The 21550-nt window shown below is 52.7% G+C and overlaps 1 protein-coding gene across 1 annotated transcript in view; it reads right to left on the bottom strand.

The window, feature by feature from the left end:
• Nucleotides 1–12838: 12838 nt before the first annotated feature.
• Nucleotides 12839–21550, bottom strand: part of BDH1 (3-hydroxybutyrate dehydrogenase 1) — a 33150-nt gene continuing 24438 nt past the window's right edge. Inside the window, 7 exon segments of the mRNA XM_036849671.1 lie at nt 12839–12957; nt 12959–13320; nt 14685–14772; nt 14774–14800; nt 14802–14834; nt 18702–18841; nt 18913–18928. Coding sequence (XP_036705566.1) covers nt 12850–12957; nt 12959–13320; nt 14685–14772; nt 14774–14800; nt 14802–14834; nt 18702–18841; nt 18913–18928 — 774 coding nt within the window. The 3' untranslated portion in view covers nt 12839–12849.

Genomic DNA, 21550 nt, shown 5'->3' with positions numbered 1-21550 from the left:
ATCACCTTGCAGGGGAGCTCGCAGACAGGTTCTTATCAAGCCCTTAATCCCAGTGTCATCTGGCAGATGGCAGGGCACCCTGCCTTCCAAACCCAAGGGACTCCTGGCCAAGAGAGACTCAGAATGTTCCAATGGGAGGGGCCCTTAGAGACTAGAGCTCTGGAGTTTTGTGGCTTTCACACTGTTCTAGATGGAAGGCGAGGCCTGCAGGGTGGTGCAAGGGAGGCTGCGGGGTGAGAGATTAGACCCCACCCCCATTCCGCCCCCGCTTTCATCTGTACTGCATTGAGACTGCAGGAGACATCATTAAAGCAGAGACTGTAACTGAACACAAGTTTGAGGTCCTCTTTAAAGTCTATTGTTCTCTCATTTTTACTTTGTTGTGCATGACCTTGGGCAACTTAAAAACCTCTGTGTCTCAGGTTCTTCAACTGTAAAACAGGAATAGGAATAGTACTACCTTCTTAATAGGGTTGTTGTAAGGATTAAGCGAGTTAATGCACGTAGTGCACTTAGAACGTATTGTGTTGGGACTTCCCTGGTGGCGCAGTGGTTGGGAGTCCACCTGCCAATGCAGGGGACACGGGTTCGAGCCCTGGTCCAGGAAGATCCCACATGCCACGGAGCAACTAAGCCCGTGCCCCACAACTACTGAGCCTGTGCTCTAGAGCCCACGAGCCACAACTACTGAGCCCGTGTGCCGCAACTACTGAAGCCTGCGCGCCTAGAGCCCATGCTCCGCAACAAGAGAAGCCACCACAGTGAGAAGCCTGCACACTGCAGCGAAGAGTGGCCCCTGCTCAGCGCGACTGGAGAAAGCCCATGCGCAGCAACAAAGACCCAATGCAGCCATAAAAAAAAAAAAGAAAGAAAAAAAAAAAGAAAGAACATATTGTGCCTGGGTCACAGTGTGTTAGGGGTTGTTATTATTGTTATCATTACTATTATTTTTAAATGAGGAGAGTGAGGCCTGGAATGGAGAAGGAACTTGCCCAGGTGACAAGGGAACTTGGTAGTAAAGCGGGGAGTAGTACCAAGCTTTCCTGTCTAGATGGAGTTCTTTATGTCTTAGACATTTTGGGGTTGATGCTCCATAGAAATCTTTGAAGATAAACAAAAGCCCATTCGGGGGAGGCCACACTGTATAAGGAGCCTCTGGAACAACCTCCATGATCCTCAGAAAGTAAAGCAGGAGGGGGAGTACAGAGAAAAGGAGGGAGAAAAGAGGAGGAGGAAGAGAGAAAGGCGGGGAGAGGAGGAGGGGGTGGAAGAAGAGGTGTCTGGAGCCCTCTCAGCTCAGCCACTAAATAGGAGATGTCTTAGCTCTGGCTGCCATAGCAAGATAACACAGATGGGGTGGCTTATTACCAACAGAAGTTTATTTCTCACAGTTCTGGAGGCTGGAAATTCCAAGATCAAGGTGCCAGCATGGTCTAGTGAGGAAGGGCCCTCTTCCTGGTTCATAGCTTGTGCCTGTCACTGTGTCCTCATGTGGAAGGGGCTGGGGAGCTCTCTGGAGCCTCTTTTATAAGGCACTAATCCCATTCCTGAGGACTCCACCCTCATGACTTAAGTAACTCCCAAAGGCCCCACCTCCCAATACCATCATCTTTGGGGGTTAGGATGTCAGCATGTGAATTTGGGGAGCACACAAACATTCAGACCATATCAGATGATCGCATTGGAGATGCTCTTGAGGGGATACCTTCATTAGGTGGAGGAACTAGACCTCAAAAATATTTAAAGCCTAAGAATTTTGTTTGGAGAATAAGGACTAGAGTTTGGGTTGCCCAGAGTCTTCAGCCTGATTTATGGTCAATTTCCGTGCAGTCACAGCCTCCTGAATCTCTCCTCTCAATCTAAGCTGAGCCCAGCTTGGCAGGGACCCTCCTCACAGCCTGAGGAACAATCAGGGCTTGCGGCCAGCAGTTAAAGAGATTCTGATTCGGAATCCTGTCACTTTCTGACTGACTGGGCAAGTATTTAAACGTAAGCCTCAGTTTAATCATCTATAAAATTGGGATTATAAATCTTGCCTCATAGTATCATTAGGAGGATCAAATAGGATAATGCATATAAAGTGCTTAACTCAGAACCTGGCACTAGGAAGTGCTCAGTAAATGCTCATGACTATTATTATCAAACATGGCTGCCTGCCCCATGTGTGTGCAATGGCTTCCGCATCTTGTGTCTAGCTGTGGCCTACATTAGTTAGGATTTGGTTTGCCTCCAAAGAAAGAATCCCAAACTAGTGGTAATGCAGAAAAGACAGAAGTTTATTTCTTCTCACATAAAATCTGAATAGGTGATTAAGGGTGGAAAATAGTTCCCTAGTGTCTGGGATCCAGACGCTATCTTATAACACCATACATGGCCTTGACCTCGTGGTCTAAGATGGCAGTATCCAAGTTCCAGGCAGCAGAATGACAGAATGAAGGAGCCAAAGTATGCTTATAAACTACCTCTTAAGGAAGGTTCCTGAAAGCTGTTGTACTACCATGTCTGCTTATGTGCCATTGGCTAGAACATAGTCACATGATCACCTATAGCTGCAAAGGAAGCTGGGACATGTAATCTTTATTATGGGCAACCATGTGCCCAGCTAAACATTGGTGGATATATTACTATAGAAGGGGAGAATGGATATCAGAGACCTGTAGCAGGCCCTGCCCCAAGCCTCTGGCTTATGCAGGAGAGCTAGGCAGCTGGGAGCCAGGTCCCTGAGCACTAAAAAATCAGGGATGGGAGCATGTTACTTCTCTTCACCTATCCCCAGTGGCTCAGTCTGCAATGAGAATGTGGAACTGGAACTCAGGCCTCCTGCCATGGGTCAGAGAAAGTCCTATCCTGTTTAACCACCTCTGGGCCCTTCCAGGCCTCAGCTCTAAAGGCAGGAAGAAAACTGGAGAGGCAGCTGACTGCCCGCTCCTGGCCAAGGAGAGAACACTGAGCAAAACAGGGGTTCCGAGGAGCAGAGTGACACAGCAGGTGGGCTTGGCACAGCTTAATGGAATCTTCCATGGTAGGACACACACCTGAAAATTGTGGCGAGGCTGGGCCCCCAACTAGTGCCACAATCCAAATGCCAAACTGGACAGACAGATCTGCACTGGGGCCTTCCACTCTTCTTTTCCTGATAATGGTAACACTCCAGCAGGCCACCTGGCCTCCGCCAGGGCTCAGGGAATATCTTTCCTTCTCCCTCCTAGCCTTCACTTCACCCCACAAAGGTCTCTGAAAATGGAGGAAAGTTCACCAGTATCTCCCTACCCTGGTGCTTCTAAAACAAGCCCTCAGGCCCTTTCTGTTTCAAGAGTTTCCCTGCGAGTAACTACGAAGGGACAGGCAAACCCACAGTCACAGATGCCCTGGCTCTCCCCTCATGTGTACAGTGGAGGAGCACAGACTAGGGGTGGGACACCCAGCTTCTAGCCCCAGATCTGTCACTAACTCAGGGTGTGGTGTCCCCTCTTCTTTAACTGTCCCTTTCCTCGCTGTGCCTTGGAGTCACCTCTTAGAAATAAGGTTCCTAGGCTCTGCCCCAGATGCACCGGTTCTGTTTTTTCATCAGATCCCCAAGAGATTCACATGCAGTTAGTTTGGGAACCAAGAGGCTGGATGACTTTGAGGTCCAGCTTGTAGTGATATGGTGCTGAGGGTCAGGTCTGTCTGAACACTGCCCTCTAAGATCTCACACCCCTTCCTTCCAGCATCCTTTTATTCCCAGGGGCCAGAAGTCTTCAAGCTCCACTAAATTATTGCACTTTCCCTTCAAGAATTCTGTCCTTCCTAGATGCTGGGCCAGTCCCACACTGTGCCCTTCAGTGTGAACACCCTGCCAAGTACCCCACGTCCTGTTTCTATCTATCAAAATCCTCTTCACTCATCAAGGCTCCACTGAAACACGATCTCCTTGTAGGGAGCACCTGTAATCTGCCCAGTCTGAATTCTCTTCTACCTTCCCTGGGCTCTCACAAACAGTGTACATCCACTGTATACAGGATGTCCCAAGTGATGGCCAGCTCCCCTGGGTCGGAACACAGCCCACCTTCCCCACAGGACTGGGAACCCCTAGAGGCTGGGAATAAAATCTTAGTGCAGATCCCCTGAAGCCTGATTATAGACAGCACTTAACCCTCAGAACTTGGATGCCAAAGGAAAAAAGACAGAGAGGAAGCCAGGCCTAGCTAAGACATAACTGAGAGGTAACAGGAACAACCCAAACACAGACAGCTGGAGGCAGGAGGAACAAGTCCATCTTCCCATCCTCCCCAAAGCCAAAACTGTCCAGGCTGATCCCCCTGGACAGTTTCAAGGATTTGTGCTACAGAAAATACCTCCTTTGCCTGGGATGCACTTGTTTTCCAGGCTCTGAGGCTGAAGCCTTTCTGGCCGATAATTCCTTAATCCACCTGCCATCCTCTTCAGGGATTTCCAGCAAGGAGGTGATGTAGGGCTGTAGAGTTTGTTCTGCGTTTAACAGTCAGAAAGGGGCACCTGAAGGAAGAAATTACCTCCTCTGCCCCAGGCCCCTGGAAGGAGCAAGGTGAACAGGAAGGTGGGCTCTGGCTGCTAGGGTTCAACTTTGAGTGTTTCCCGATTTCTGTCTCTGCCTCTGGAACACCCTTGGGGTAAGGCCTAGGCATTTCTCAGAAAGGTTGGGATGGGGTCGGGTAGGGATGGGAGAGGGTTATTTAGGCCCTGGCTACACTGGCCGGGATGCCTTCTGAGTCCCTCCCCCATGCCAGGTGATGTGCTAGGGACCTTAAACACTCACCTAACAACCCTGCAAGGTACCCATTGTTACCCCCATTTCAGACATACAGAAACTGAGGCTAGGAGAGACTAGATTATTTGACAGCATTATGCAATCGGAAGGTTGCAGAACAGGATTCAAAGTCAGGTCTGTCCAGCTCCAGAACTTGTGTTCTTTCTACCCAACCTTGCCCAGAATGAAACTTCCAGCAAGTCTTGTTTCTCTCCCATCCTTCTGGCTGCAGGCTCTCTGAACTCCTTCCATCTCTAACAGGGCATCACCAGTGGGCTCCATTCCCCAGGAGCTGCCTGCTCAGGGACCCCCAGATTTGCCCCTTCTTTCTCTGCTGCAGGAAAACAAGAGCTTCCCCAAGAGTATCTTTTTAGTGTTCTGTTGCATTCTTTTGTTGTACACTTAACCTCATAGAAAGTCAACCCCCAATGCTGAAAATTCCAATTTGTCACATTCCTTGAGTCGGCGTCTACCCCTCCATGTCTGTGCTCAGCTTGAGCATACGGTCTGCTTCTACCTTCAGCCTCTAGACCACGCGCCCAACCCCTGGTGTCACAGAGCTCCTGCCTGATCATTCTGCAAGTGGTCATAGCACTGTTTGCTTGGCCACTTCATGTTGTTGGCATCTGGGCAAGGCGCAGCAGTGTTTTTCCAGGGACACTCACTTTTTATTTTTCCTTTGAGAAAGTCGGGTGACTCCATAAGTAGGAAGAGACCCCTGCCCATTCCCGTCCCCTCACATCTGCGGTCGACCTGGGGCGCTGAGGCTATAAGGGGAAGAAGACAATTTAGGTTGTGTGTAGATTGAAAATGACTATTGTTATTCATTTCTGGTACAATAAAGCATTTCACTTCCTCCCCCAAACCGTGGAATCTGTCACCCTGGGTTAAAGTTTCCTAGGAGAGCAGTGAGCTGCCTGCCACTGGATGCCCTGTGCCCAGTACAGCACCTGGCACAAAGCAGAGACTCAAATAATAAAGGGGGAGAGGGAGAGGGAGCAGATGCTATTAAGCAAGCACAGAGGTCCCGGTGCACCTCCGAATGTGGGAACACCTAGGGCACTTGTATTATCCTCGGTATTGCTCCTCCATTCCCATCAAATGCCCTGAAATCACACTGTGCCTTCTGCCAGTTTCTTCCATTGGAGCAAGTCCATCAATTCTGCCAGTATGCAGGGATGTTTATGGTGCCCTTCATTTATTTTTTTATTTTTTGGCCGCACCTTGCAGCATGTGGGATCTTAGTTCCCTGACCAGGGATCGAACTTGCGCCCCCTGCAGTGGAAGCACAGAGTCTTAACCACTGGACCACCAGGGAAGGCCTATGGTGCCCTTCATGATGTCACAGACCTCTCACCAATCCCTAGTGGCCTGCTGCTCTTTGTTTCCTTGAAGTTGCTCTTGAGACTACAAAGTGTGTGTTTTCTCATCCAGCACCATATTCTTTTCTGTCTCTTTATTTATTTTATTTATTTATTTTTGGCTGTGTTGGGTCTTCGTTGCTGCGCACAGGCTTTCTCTAGCTGCGGCGATCGGGGCTACTCTTTGTTGCAGTGCGCGGGCTTCTCATCGCGGTGGCTTCTCTTGATGCGGAGCATGGGCTCTAGGCGCACGGGCTTCAGTAGTTGTGGCACACGGGCTCAGTAGTTGTGGCTCACGGGCTCTAGAGTGCAAGCTCAGTAGTTGTGGCGCACAGGCTTAGTTGCTCCGCGGCATGTGGGATCTTCCCGGATCAGGGCTTGAACCCGTGTCCCCTGCATTGGCAGGTGGATTCTCAACCACTGCGCCCCCAGGGAAGCCCCCTTTCCTTGTCTCTTAAGGCATGTCCTGCACTACTTTGCACACCTTCAGTCAGACATTATGAGCCAAAACCTTTGGCTAGAACACGACAGAGTGGGAGAGGCCCCAGCAGAGTAAATAACCCAGTAATGGAACAGAGAACAGGCCCAGCCAGGAAGTGGCCAGGACAGAAGCATGCTCGGTGCATTCCCTCCTGCAGCCTGACAGCAGAGTTTAGCAGCACTGAGAGCCTGGTAACAGTGGGCACTTCCTCCTGAAACCCAGGTGGCTCCAGCTGAAGCTGAGAAGAGCAATCAGCCCACTGCTATTTCTGAAGGCGCCCAGTGTGGTTACTCAGTGAGCTGTAATTAAGCTTATCTATAATTTGATAAGTGGGAGCAGCCTCACATTTTATAGAGTAATTAAGTCTCACTGAGAGAGCAGCACAGGAGTTTCTGGGCCCCAGCATCCCTGGAGGTTGGTCCCCATTCACACTCTCTCCCCTCTAACGCATGCCCATGGATGCTGAGGCCAGGATGGTCCTCAGCCACAGCCCTGGAAATACCTCCTGGCCCTGTTCTCTCCACCTCAGGCCCTCCCTCAGTGCCCAGGCCACTGGCAGATACAGACACAATGGATACACCTGCAGTGAGATGCAGGAAAGGCTCAGCCTCCCTTTCCCCATTGTTCTCTGCAAAACTGTGGGCTGGAAGAAAGTTGAGTTTAATGCTCCCCACCCATCACTCCTTCACAGGCTACATGGCCAGCCTCTGACTGACTGGTCCAGCCCAGCTCCAGGGCCCTGATGGAGAGACTGAGGCAGCCTGGGGGTAAAGGAAGGGGCCCTAGGGATGGAGGCCAGGCCTGGATTTCTGTCTTGGCTCTCCCACTTCCTGGCTCTGTGATCTTGGGCAAATGACTCCACTTCCCTGAGGCTCAGTTTCCTTGTCTGTAAAGTGGGAACAGTAGCCCTGCCTAACTCATAAGCCATTTATGAGGATCAGATGAGAGATGATTTGGGAGCACACTTACTTGTGAGGGGGCACATGTGTGTAAGAAATTGTCAGCATCTCTACAAATGTATTATACCCTGTCTCAAAGTTCTTGCTGCTTGAGGGGACTTAGGTGACCATTCAGCCTGATGTGTGTCATCAAGAATGAGAGATGGGATAATCACAGCTGAAACCTTCTGTTCAGACAGTGAGGGGTATGGAAACCTTGTCAAATGAGGGACCTTGGCTCCTGAACCTGACTTGGCCATTTCCAACCTAGTGTTCTGTGCAGTTCTGGGTCATAGCCAAGTGTCAAAGGACTTAAGTCAGAGGTGGTAGATTTCAGCTCAGTCTTTGGGTAAATTTTCCCTAACCAAGGAAATGCCATCTTAGGAAGTAAGGAGATCCTTGTCACTGGAGGGCTTCAAAGCCTGGCCAGCTGCCTGGAGGTTGGGAGTCATGCTTGAGGATGGCTGAGTCCCTTTTCCTTCTCTGAGGTTCCAGGAGTCCTGGCAGCCCTCCCAGCCCTAATCCCAGGCCCTGGGCCCTGGGCCCTGACCAGTATGTGCTCACCCTATACCTCTGAAGCCGCAAACCTCACAAACCACCTTCCTTGGTACCTACACACACCAGGACGGCCTTAGATGCTCTGGGTTTGCTTGTTTTCTTGTTTGTTCTACATCGGAGCCCTGGGTCCCCAGAGTCCTCCTTGTTCCACCTCCGTATCTGAGGATCCTCAAGTCTTGTGCTCAGACGACCCTCGAGCTCTCTGAGGGCAGCTCCAGAATCTGTTCCTGTCCAAGGTTTAGGTGTTGGTGTTCTTAGAGCATGCCCTCAGAAACGCCCAGGATGGGGCGGTGTGAGCCCAGGCCAGGCAGATTTCCTCCTGGAGGGTCGCTGATGGGCTCCTCCGGCACATCCCCTCCCAGGGAGCAGGGCCCAGAGCCTGGGGGAGGGAAGAAGGAGATGGGGGAGGGAAGGAGGAGATGGCTTATGGGGCAGCGCTCCGTGGTTGTACTATGCGTATGCCTACGGATCTTTCTCACTGTTACATAATTGAGGTATTTTTTTCCCCTCCTTATTTTAGATCCGGGTGCCATCTGCCCAGCTTTTCATGCATCACTAGCTCTGGGCTGGAGGTTAGATCTGACTTGGCCACCCGGTTCTATCCCTCTCTTGGTGAGAGACTTGGGGTAGTTTGCTTCCTCATGTGTAAAATGAGGTAATAACCCCACCCCGCCTACCTCCCAAGGCCGCTGTGAGAATCAGAGGAGAGGAGGGGCGGGGCTGGCTGTGGACTGGGCCCAGCACTGCACAATGTGCCTGCTTGCTCTCTGGCAGCCTGGGCCCGGTGCTACCTAAGCCGAGAGAGCCTCTGCTTGCTCATGTCTGCACCTGCACCAGAAAGACTTGGTGCAGCTTTGCAGAGCCAGTTCCCGCTTGAAATACAGGAAATGAGCAGGCCTCCCGAGTGGGGAGTCTGGCAGAGCCCACCGCCCTGGGCAGCGGAGGCACTCGGAGCAGCTCATGGCAGGGAGGGCCAGGCCGGCTTGTCACCTGCTTGCACAGCCCTTGGCCCCGGATGGAATGTAAAGCGCAGCACGTGTTCTGTAACAAGGCGCCGTCAGGAGCATCTTGCAAAAAGCCCTCACCCAGCCTCCAGCCATCAAGGGAGGGGCAGCGCGGGCTGAAGGCACCCGTCCGTGGGTCCCCACAGACAGAGGTACCGCTGGGCAAAGTCCCAGGTGCAAGCCGAGTCCAGCCCACACCCCCCGCCCGCAGTGCCAGGCTTTGTCTGCACGCTGCCCCTCCTCTTGCCTGAGACCTCGCCGGAGGCCCTGGAACCAGAGCCACTTACTCAAGATTACACCACGGGGTGGCAGAGTGGGATTGGGGTGTAGGACTCTCCCCCCATCTCAGAGGCCTTGAGGAGGATCCAATGGTACAGTGAACGCCTGGTTCCTGGCCCAGGGCCCTGTGCGGGTGCCTGTTCACTAGCGCCCTGCCCTGCATAGCTGACAGGTACGGGCTGCTTGGGAGATGGGGTTATACTCCAAGGGGCCCAGGCCCAGAGCTGCAGGCCTGAATAGACAACAGGAGATGGGTCCTCAGGCCTCACCGACTGAGCGAATCCTTCCAAGGGGAGGGTGCTGGAGACAAGGCTCCCACCCAAGGCGGTGCTGGTGGACACAATTAGTCCCCAGCAGCCCCAGACAGTGGGCGCAGGTGGCAGCCTCCCCTCACCCCCACAAGCAGGGGCAGCTCTGCCGACAGGCAGTGAGGGTCTAGGTACCAGGCAACCCTGACCCATCCACCTGGTTCCCAGGGCTCCTGGGGCCACAGAGTGAGGTGACGGTGAACAGCACCACTCAGGAGACTTTCGTGCTGGCCCTGGATCTGCTCAGACCCACTGTGATGCTGGGTGAGTCACTTCCCCCCTCTGGGTCTCAGTTATGTCATTTATAAAATGGGAACAACCACCTCTATTCTGCCCACCTCAGCTGTCTCTTGTAAGGATCAAAACGAGACCTGCCCCCAAGGAGGCTCTCAGCTGCCAAAAGGTGAATAGTAATTGTGAGGTTTTCATTAGCATTGAGATGATCTGGAGGGAAGTTGCTCTGGGCTTTCCAATCACTGGGATAAAAATTAAAAATCAGGGCAGCCTGCAGGCCAGCCTAGCAGTTCTGACTTAATGCCTGATGGTCCCAGCAGACACAGATGCGTCTTCTCCAGTGTTCGGTTTACTGCTGATCCTGACGCAGAGCGTATGACCATCTCCCTTTCCTGCCAGTTCCCAGGCATCCGTGCACACGAGTAACTTCAAGTTCTGCATACATTTTCCTTTAATAAAATTAAGCATGGAAGCAAAATCTCCCAAGATATAAAAATGAGATTCTGAAAGGCAAGCCTTGTGGTTCAAAACGCTCTTCTTGTTATGTAAAGACAATGACCATCAAGGGTCCCTCCCTGGGCTCTGGAGGGTTTCAGTCTCCCTGCCCACCCTGTCATCCACACAGGCCCTCTGGGACTCACCGTGCAGATAGGGAGCTGGGCAGGGCATCCCTGCTTGATGACAGAGGGGATCAAGGCCCAAAAGGCCGGCTGAATTTTCTCGTTGTGAGACCCCCTCCTTCTTTGGCACTGCCTGAGCCCCGTGGCTGGTTCCAGCTCTCCAGGTTCTGCTTTCTCCTGGCACCAGGCTCCACGATTAAGCCAGGCAGCTACTAGAAGAGAAGGAAGAGTTGTTTCTAAAGGGGCATTGTGTCTTTATGCCTGGATCACTTCCAAGGTGGGGAATCACCAACCCTTTGAGACCTCAGGCTTGGGTGGGGGCTCCCAAATCAGGAGCTGAGGCCACTCTGGCTGCAAAGGAGACAGGGCACCCTCTAGTGGCAGGCCTGGCCCTTCCAGGGCGAGGCAGAAGGGCTGGTACTCAGGAACCTGTCCCAAGGACTGCAGACACCTGGAGGAGGGTGTTGCCTGGTTTTGGTCCAAACATGCAGGCTCTGGGCAACTGCAGGGACACTGGCCTTCAAACCCAAACCCAAGGGCTTCCCTGGTGGCGCAGTGGTTAAGAATCCGCCTGCCAATGCAGGGGACATGGGTTCAAGCCCTGGTCCGGGAAGATCCCACATGCCGTGGAGCAACTAAGCCCGTGCGCCACAACTACTGAAGCCTGCACGCCTAGAGCCCGTGCTCCACAACAAGAGAAGCCACCACAATGAGAAGCCCGCGCACGGCAATGAACAGTAGCCCCTGCTCGCCGCAACTAGAGAAAGCCTGCGAGCAGCAACGAAGACCCAACGCAGCCAAAAATTAAAACAAGTACAATAAATAAATTTATTAAAAAAAAAACAAAAACCCAAACCCAAGAAGTGATAACACAGACTCTGCTGATCAGTGACCTGGTTTAATTAAAAATAAGTCCATAGCAGGAAGGTGAGCCATCAATGAAGGCCACCCTGGGCACCATAGAACAGTGTGTGTGTGTGTACTGTGTGTGTGTGGGGTGTGTGTGTGTGTTGTGTGTGTGTGTGTGGGGTGTGTGTGTGTGGTGTGTGTGTGTGTGTGGTGAGTGTGTGTGTGTTGTGTGTGTGTGTGTGGTGTGTGTGTGTGTGTAAGCACCAGGTGAGACAGACAGGGAACTTGGACCCACCCCTGGGGGAGGAGAGGCCACAGTGCCCATCCTATGTATCACGGCTCCTGCCAAGAATGTCCCATCAACATGGGTCCCACCCCAGGCAAGACCAAGCGGACCCAAACCAGAAACAAATTACCTCTTAGCCAATGAGCACCTCCACACAAGTTTGTCCTAAGATAAGCTGGAGAAACCTCAAATGGAAATCTCCAGAACGTTGCCACCCCCTCCACTCAGCTCTGAATCACTGGCTGCAAGCTGCACACAACAGCACCAAGGACATGCAAAGAGGTGCATGGTGGGCACATGGTATACATGGCCCAGGTGAGGGTACGGAGCTCATCACAGGATCCTCAGGTAACTGGATCCAGAGCAGCCCCAGAACATAAACTGTGAAATGTTTCTACAGCAGTGGCAGGAACGCACGACTTGGACCTTTATATTTTATATAAAGCAATATAAGCAAAATTGATTTATAAGCAATAAAAGGGTAATTCATGTATCCTCTTTGAGCCAAAAATGCTTCATGTACAAAAGAAAAAAAAAACTGCCCTTTTTACTCATGAGGCTGGTTTAAGGATCAAATGAGATAAATTTTTTTTTTTTTTTGATGTGGACCATTTCTTTAAAGTCTTTACTACATTTGTTACAATATTGCTTCTGATGTTTTGGTTTCTTGGCCCCGAGGCATGTGGGATCTTAGCTGACCAGGGATTGAAACTGCACCTCCTGAATTGGAAGGCGACGTCTTAACCACTGGACTGCCAGGGAAGTCCTGAGATAAATTTTTTGAACTGATGCTTTGGCTTTAAAATATAAAGGATTTGGATTCTATTTTATAATAAATCTGTTTTTAATATAAAGATGTCTACCTAAAATCGTTGTATAAAATCAATTCCAGAAGGACAGATTCACCATGTTTGCCCTGAGGTTTATGGGCCCTGCGCACCACTCTGCACCCCAGTTGAGAAGGCCCGAGCCATTCACTGGGCACATGAGTTGAGCTGGGCTGCCTGCTCTGGTTAACGCTCAGACTGGTAGTGGGTCCTCCTGGGATTGGGATAATCCACAAGTGGGTAATCAAGAGGTAATGATACAAGCCCCTCCCCCTCCCTCCCTCCGTCCTCTTCCCTCCCCCCAGGGCTCCCCAACAGAGGCCAGTGTGAAACTCCTCAGTGTACGTAGATCCTGTCGGAGATCGCTCCGGGCAAGTGGGTCGTGATCCGCATTCGCACCCAACAGTAGTAGTCCATGGGGTGGTAGCGAGTGTAGGGGGTAGCCGGAGGTCAGGGTGTGGGTGACAGCGCTGATGACGGGGGACGTGTCCGTGGAGCCGCTGTTGCAGTAGGTCTCCATCTTCGCGACCCTCTCGTCAAAGTACTTCCTGCCGTAGTCCTTGCGCACCCCCTCAGGCAGCTCGTCCCACATCTTATTGGCGATGGCCTGGATGCGCACAGCGCCGTAGAGGCTGGTGGTGGCGTTGAAGTTGCCGGGTTCCACCACGCCGACCTTCCCTCCCAGTGGGTGCACCTCGTAGCTCAGGCAGTCAGAGAAAGCCTCCACCCCAAACCTGGTGATGCAGTACGGGGGGCCGGCCGCGTGGGCCATGCGGCCCAGCCTGCTGCTGACGCTGACCGCGCAGCCTGCGGAGGAAGGCAGCAAAGTCCTGCTCACGGAACAATACCTGCAGAGGGTCTGGGGCCTGGCACGTTTCTGGAGGTCTGGCCAGAACCCGGCCTCCTGGCCCCTGGCAGCTATTTTGCGGCCTGTCAGGCTGGGGCTCCGCCTTCTGAACCAGCCAGGGTCAGGGCGCCCCCTCGTTTATAATGAAGGCCAGCTCAGGCCCACACATCAGCATCAGCATCTCTGCTATTTCCTGGGTAGCTGGCTGTTCCCAAGCAGGACAGGGGAGGAGGAAAGAGTGGAAAGCAGGCCTACACAGCGGGAGGGCACAGGAAAATGAGCAACACACAACAAGCTCTGTCTCGCCTGCCATGTTCTCCTATTGCCAATAACCCCAAATTGTTATCACCTGGTCGGGCTCTGTCACCAAGCAGGCAGGGGCAGGGCTCTGAACCTGACTTCAGATCTAAGACATGTGGACAGAGTCTCAGGCACTGGGAGAGAGTGGGGAGCTGGAGAAGCTCTCCCATAGGCCCAGCCTGGGGGTGCTAGGAGCTGACCACAGCCTCTGCCAGCCGTGGGGCAGTGGATGGAGGAGGAGCCATCCAGCCTGCCCCGTAAGCCCAGGCAGACTTGAGACCCACTCGCCCTGGGTGTGCACCCAGGAAGTTAAGGCACAGCCCCACCTGGGCACTGTGAGGAGACACCTTTCAGAAACCTCTATGTTGGAAGTTGCTGAAGGATTGGGGTTTTCTTCCAAAACCCTACAGCTGCTCTCTGGGTTCCTCCCGTCATTGCTGGGACGCTGGGATGGAGGGTATGGATCTTCCCCTTTTTGCCACAATTGTTTGCTACTATAGGGAGAAAATCTGAGTCAGGGACTTCTTAGGTGGTTTGCTTACATTTGGCTACCTAACATGGTTTGGGCATTTGTTTTGGCAATTTCTAATCTTGATTATTACTATTATTATTTTCACCTACTACCACAATTGTCTCATTGTTTAACTATGGCATAGTAACCCATAGAATGGATATACCAACATTTACTTAACCACACCCCTCTCCATACCTGACGTGTACACACAGCTCTGTGCACAAAGGGGGTTATTTGTCTAGATTAGGTTCCCAGACTGGGATTACAACTGTAATCTTTTAGCCTTCGGTGCAGACTGCTGACGTCTTACCTGCTCTACTTTCTGAAAATCACACATCTCTTTCTGCCCCCCAGTCCAGTGCATCCCTGCTGGCCACCATCCACGGCCCCGTGGGGCCCCTGGGGGTCATGCAGTCAGCCAGTGAGGGCAGTGGATGCTGAGTCTGCTGAGCAAAGATGAAAAGGTAGAGCAGGCCCAGGGGGCAGGAAGAAGGTCCCTTTCCAACTCACCTGTGGCCCTCTGGATGAGGGGGAGAAAGGATTTTGTCCCCCGCACTGTGCCCCAGAGGTTTACTTCCGCCACCTCCTTGTAGGTAGGTCTCCATGCTGGTGAACTCCACATCCCCCGAACATTGAGATGCCCGCATTGTTAACCAGGCCCTACAAGCCTGGACAGGAGGGGACAGAACCGCACTCATCACGGGGCTCAGCCTCCGATATCACCCATCAGCCTGCAGGCCATTCCCCTCCTCACTTTCATTCCTTTTCCCCATAACTTGCCAGCTTCTTGTCCAAGGCTCTCGGGACACGTTCTAGAGTCACCCAGGAATGACAGGAGATGGAGAGGCCTAAGCTGCTGGCTGTGACCCTCCCTTCAGTCTTGTGTCCAATTCTCATCTCACTTCTGCCTGCAGCGAATCTCTGACCCATCATGACCCAGCCCTCCCCCAGCCTGGAGCCCCACCTCACCTCACTCATTTCTACCCTATTCCCTCCAGTCTCATCCCGCTCCCTGCACCTGGGCACCTGTTTATTCATTCCTGCCTCTGAGCCTTCACTTGTATTCTCCCTCTTGCCAGAAACCAGGGGAACCTCAGGAGTCTTCCAGGCCAAGCCCTCTCTGGAGGACCAGAGAGGGGACGCAGCGTCCAAGGTCACACAGCAAGTTAGAGGCTCAGCCAAGCCTTGATGTCGGGTGGGGGCCCCAGTCCAGCTCCACTCCAAGACCCTCCTAACCACTACTCCATCCTCTGTGAACCATGCACTATTGGCTGGGTGTCATGTGGTGAGCCCCTGGCACCTGGTAAGCTGTTCATCAATATGAACAGTGGACACACCTGGTCTTTGCAGGTAGCAAACACCCCTCAGCTTTGTGTGGTCCCACGGGGCTTAGTACAGGGTCAGAGCAAACATACTCTCTCTGAGTGTACTTGGGTTGACTGTTTCCTGCAAGGCCAGCTAAGGGCCACATAAGTAGACTCAGAGAACTGGGTGCTAGAAGGATCACTGGAGTCCGTTTAGCCTGACTACTACTCTCACAGCTAGGGAAACAGAGGACCCAAGGGGGAAGCCTGGCTCCGGTGTGACCAGTGAGGCTGAGGCAGAGGCAGAGCTGAACCGGGGGACGGGGCAATGAGGAGGCAGCCCTGTGCTGCAGGGCCCCCTCTGAGCTGTCTTTTGGGTGCAAGGACTGGATGTGCTGGAGCCTCAGGACGGCGGGGCCCTGCCTCTTCGTGGAATCCCTCAGGATTTAGTCTCCCGTGGCCATGAAAGTGCCCCTTGCCAAGGCGTAGCCTCAGGGCAGAGCTGCCTCCTGGGGGCCTGACCCCTGCCTGTGGGAACTCTGGCCCTGCTTCACCCCTAGTTAATCATGGAAATGAGTTTGTGTAAATGACAAAGTAATTGGTCTCTAGCTGCTTTCCTTCATGTTACCCAAATTCAAGCTTCGTCAACTGACCTCTGGTGCCTTCTCCTTCAATTATGGAGAATTAAGTTCATTTATTAGAGGAAGGAAATTGCCGCTTAACAAAGTGCTCATGACACGCTCACCCCCACTCCCCATGGTGGCCAAGCCAAAGCCTCCCCCCCCACCCCCGCCCCGCTCAGCTCTCACGGGTGACCTCACAAAGCCACTCCCCCTCCCCCCCGCCCCCCGCGGACTTTCCCCTGGAAGTCTCTGCCCCACTCCTCTCACCAACTGTCAAGGCTGCCACTTCACCCTTCACCTTCCACACCGTCAGCCATCCATCCTCCTCTCTTATGCAACTTCCACTCCTCCCTTGCCCCTGGCTCCCTCCCTCCAACGTTGTACACAGCAGATGCTCAATAAATGTTTGTCAGGTGAATGACTGTCTGTAAATACCATGTCCCCATATCCTAAAGATCTTTTTCTTAATGATCCTACCCCCTCACACCACCGTCTTGCTCTCCTTCCCTCCACGGCCAGGCTTCTGAGAACACAAGCTACACTCTCCAGTTTCCCATTTCCCTGCCATTCTGGGTCCCAGTCCCATGCGGCTCCAGGGTGTCCAGGGCGGCCCATGCTAAGGACGCCTCCCTCATCCCTCACCCCCACCATCTTCACTGGCCTCAGCCTCTCCCCCTGCACCTGTGTAAGCACCACTTAGGGATCCTGACCCTCACTCCTCCCTTTGCATTAATGATACCCAAGCATCTCCTCCATCCTCCCTGACCCCTTTCTTCCACCTGTCCCCCAATGTCCTGTCCTAGTGCACCTCCCGTCAAATGACACTCAATGCTTAGGCAGCCTCATCTTCTTTACGTTCATGGAAATTTCCAGCTGCTTTGTGTTTGATTCATATGGCACAGTATCACACAACATAAAGTACATACAGTCCTTTTATCCAGCTAAAAATTAATTACATCTGACACCGATAACGAAAAAAGTTTAACTGAACTTGACCTGTGGAAGCACACTGTTCCTGGATCACAGCTCTGACGACACGATAAGTAGCAGCAGTCTGTGGGTGCAGGAGCTTGCTGGAGTCCTCAGCCAGCATTCTGAATAAACTCATGACGTTCCTGCTGGTCTGGGTGACAGCTGTTTTCCTGCAACAGCCCCATCGCCACCTCCGAGTAACTGTTCCAGTGTACCCCTGGGGAGTCATGGCTCTCTCCCAACCCCACCTCCTCCTCCCATCACTTTTACCTGAATGTCCCACAGGTCCCCAACTCATCCTAACCAACCAACACACCAAGTGCCCAGTGGCCCAAGCTTGCTCCTCTTCCTTGCTAATAGTTTCACTGTCATCTTCAACTCCTCCAGCCCCTTCATTTCTTCCCCATCTAATGAGTCAAGAGTACTATTAATATTACTGAGAAAGATCAAAAGGACAGCTGCCAGGCCCTGAACTAAGCACTTTGCATCCATTCATTCACCTGATCCTCACAACCAACCTATAAAAAAGTACGATAGATACTAAATTGTTCCACATCTGGATGAGGCAACTGAGGCTCAGAGAGGTTAAGCACCTTGCTCAGTGTCACCCAGCTAACCAGTGGACAGGAGGGCATTAGGACCCAGGCCTGTGTGAGGACACAGCCCTTGCACTTAACCCTGTGCTGCTGTTGCCTTCCTTTGCTGCGTCATTAGAATCAGTGCCTTCTTTCCTGTGTCTACAGCATTAGTTTGGGTCCTTGTTGCCTCCCTCCTACGTTGTTGGAGAAGCCCTCTCAGATCTCCCTGTCACAGTCTCTTTCCTGCTCCTCCATCCTGATCTGACCCCCTCCGGCAGACTCTCCTCCTCGGTCAACCACTTCCTGCTCCTATGCTTCCCTTCCGGAGTGGGGCGTGCGAGGCCTCCTTTCCCATGCTTCTCACCCACTCCCCACCAAGGACTCTGCCCTCTCTGAGCCTGAACAGCCTGCCACTCCTCTGACATCACGGCCCCTCCTGCCTCCGCTGCTTCCTGGCTCCGCTCAGCTCCCCTGCCCCTCAGCCTGAGAGCAGCTTTAGTTGAAATGCCCCTGCCGTGGTCAGATTGACATGTGAGCCTCACAGATGGACAAGCTGAGACCCTCACAGGTGAAGGGACAAGCCCAAGATCACACTTCTAGTAAGAGGCTAAGCCCAGAGTAACTCCAGTCTTCTCACTCCCAGACCAAGAGTGCTCCAGATGTAGGGTCTTCCCTGTCCATGGCATAATGTCTCCAGTGCTATAACTGTTCCTCATAGTTCCCACTGTGAAGCCACTGACTTCCACTTGGCTGGTGCCCAGCTACAAACTTCTCCTCCCAGCTCATACCCTTTCGGGTGCTCAGCACACTACCAAGTATACAGTAGGCACTCAATAAATGTTTACTCAATGCAAGATAAGGGATGGTTTCAAGATCAGGCCAGGCCCACAGCCTGCTGGTTGGTCTACTCACTTGGCCTTTCCCTGCAGTGGGGAGGAGAGGGCTGGTTACAGGCTCTGGATGTCCAGTCCCTCAGAGCCCTGCTGGGGAGCAAAGGGGCTCATGGCAGATGGCTCACCAGCGCTAATCTGACAATCCCCTTCATCTCACCACCACGGCTGGCTCCCCTGGCTTTGGCAGCAACTGTTCCACAGAGCCAGGGTGAAAGGCATCAAACTCGCCATCAAAATGTGCCCTCCATGGTGGGGGCAATGGGGGTGGGGAGAATGTACTTGTCTCCCTGAAGGTTCCTGCTGGGGTCAACGGGTGGAGTATGAGTCAGAGCGGCCACCAGCTTAGGAAAGGCATCTGGTCTGAAAACTCAGGGAGGGCACCACCTGGAGGTCAAAGACAGTATTGCCTCAGAAGGCGGGAATTTGCACTGTCTTACCAGGAAAAAGACAGTTGGTGGGGGCGGGCAGGAAGGGAGAGAAAGAGGGAGAGAGAGACATGTGCAACCACGTATCTGACAGATTTATTTTCTTTTTCAGACCTAAAAATCTTCACATCTTTCTTCCAAAAAATGCAGTATTGGTTAAGTAAGGTCATGGTGAGTGGTTTAATAACCCTTCCTGAAATGCATCGAGCGGAAAAAAGCAGCAGGGAAAGGTTTGTGTGTCAGGGTGGTGCTGGGGTTTGAGCCCAATCCAAGGGCAGGGGGTGAGTGCTCCCCCCTGCAACGCAGGGTCCTCCCCGCCTTGCCCAGTTAGGCTAACTGGCCAGACTAGTACAGGGAATGGAGGTGATTCTGCCCTGGTGGCAGAGGACAACAAGGACCAGGGTCTGTGTACTCAGGTGCATCCCTTAAGAGGTGCCCAGTTGTTCCAGCTACAGTTGGAAATAAGGGCATCGCCACCTGTCCTGACCTGCTCAGGTTAATGCAATAAGGAAATTGCTTTTTAAAAAACCTGTTATATGACAAAGCTCTATGCAAATTCAGGTATTATTAAACAGGAGAAAAGTGTCATTCACTCAGCAAACATTTCTTGGGCCTCTGTCATGTTCCAGCACTGTGCTAAGAACACAGACACAAAAATAAATAACTCAGCCTCTGTTCTCAAAGAGTCAAGTTTTAGGGAAGGAGGCAGATGGGTAAGTAAACAATACAGGGTGACTTTGCTGTATGAAAGCTTGTGGGAGGTGGGAGGCTGCACAGACGGTGGGGTGGGCAGGGAAGAGCCTCCAAAGGCAGTGCCAGCTGAGGACATTAACCAGAGGGGGCCTGGGGATGGGGCACTTCAGGAGGAGGGGCACTACGGTCCTGCCGTAAGCCACTGCAGGCAGAGCAGAGGCAGAGGAAGTGGTGGGACATGAGGCTGGAGAGGTGGGCAGGGGTCTGCTTGGGGGCAGGGGTGAGCTGCTGGAGGATTTGAATAAACTAGATATCACTTATTGTTTACCTGCTTCACACTGTGCTAAGCATTTGACATGCATTATCTCATTAGTCCTCACGTCCTAAGCAGGTTGTATTACCATATTTCTTGTATTCTATGACACATATTTTTTTCACCATAGGGATGAGCTAGGATCAATGTGAAAATTAAACACTGTCAGTCATAATTTAATTGGTAGTGACTTTTCTCAGTGGTCTACAGAACAGTGATGCATCTTATGAGAGGAAAGGAGTAGCTGCCAGAGGATGAAGTGATGGAGAAATGCCCACTCTCAGCCGAGGGCTTGCCTGGGCTACATCTGGTACTGAAACAAACATCCCCAGTAAGGCCAGAGCGGGAAGCACGAGGATGGTCAGCATACATCAGCGGTGGAAAGTTCTCTACAGGTTGGGCTGAGTGTCAGTGGTTTGAACCAGGAGGACCCTAACCCCTGGTTCTCCAGGGAGCCTCCCCAGTGGCCCTGGAAGAAGCAGCACGGTGTGGCACCAGGAATGCCAGCCACATCCAGAGTCACCTCTGCACAGAGCAGCCAGGTGTGAGGCTCAGTCCACGCTGAATCCCCCTGGTATGCCAGTCTTCCCAAACGACACGGTGTTCCAGCTATGGGGGAGCAGGCAAGCCTGGAGCTCCTGCTGCCGTCCCCACAGAGGGCTCCACCAGAGAAGAGCTCCCTGGATGCCATCTTCAAGTCCAGAGGCTGGAGGGGCTGGTGCCCACAGACACCTCTCTTTCCCACAGACAGCACGTGGACATTAGGAAAACACATATCTTCTTTTAATTCAGTCTTCATATCGTGGTTCCTCAAATGCCCCTTGGGGTAGAGCCCGCGTGGCCTGAGAGTCTCCGAGGGATGCAGATGTCTACTCCCGATAGCGTGGATTCCAGCTGCTATCAAGAGCTGAGTGACGTTTCCTCCTCTGGACTTTGTTAACCCTGCTGCCATCTGGCAGCAGCTCCTCGGGCCCCACGCCAGACCTCTCCTGTGCCTCTAGCCAGCATCAAGCCAATGCCCCCGCAGTGCCCGGGGGAAGCCCCTCACTCTAGGCCAGGGTAGCAGCAGGAACGTAAGTCTGGCAGCTTGGCAGCTAAGAGCCTTCTCACAGAGGAAACTGGGGGTTAATCTCACAGCCCACAGCTTCAGGCTCAGCATTCAGGCCCCAGGAGAGAAACCACACCCTCCTACCTTCTCCTGACGGACCTCCCAGGAGTCCTCATCTGCCTCTGAGCAGCGTGCATGTCTTGCTGTCAGCTTGCCTCCAGCTGTTCAAAGGAAACTTTTCCCAACTCCCCTCAGCCCGCAGCCCGCAGCCTATGGCAGTCTGTCCCCCTCTGGATCCACCTGTCCCGGGGCCCAGGCTGCACTGCCCGGGCCACACTGCCTCCCTGGCTCCAGGGTTTCTGTCTTTGTCCATGTCTGTCTTGCTGCTCAGGCACAAGCATTCGGTCCTACTGTGTTGGTGCCTGTGTAATCGGTTTATTAATAAACCCACTTCTTTCACTATCCCTTTCAACTTCCTCTGTAAGCTATTTTACCACCCCTGGATGAAATTTCACGCAAGTCTTGTA

Source organism: Balaenoptera musculus, chromosome 4, assembly GCF_009873245.2.
Source record: "Balaenoptera musculus isolate JJ_BM4_2016_0621 chromosome 4, mBalMus1.pri.v3, whole genome shotgun sequence".
Classification (NCBI taxonomy): domain Eukaryota; kingdom Metazoa; phylum Chordata; class Mammalia; order Artiodactyla; family Balaenopteridae; genus Balaenoptera; species Balaenoptera musculus.
Note: the sequence above shows the minus strand (reverse complement) of the source record. Positions and strands in the feature narration are given on the sequence as shown.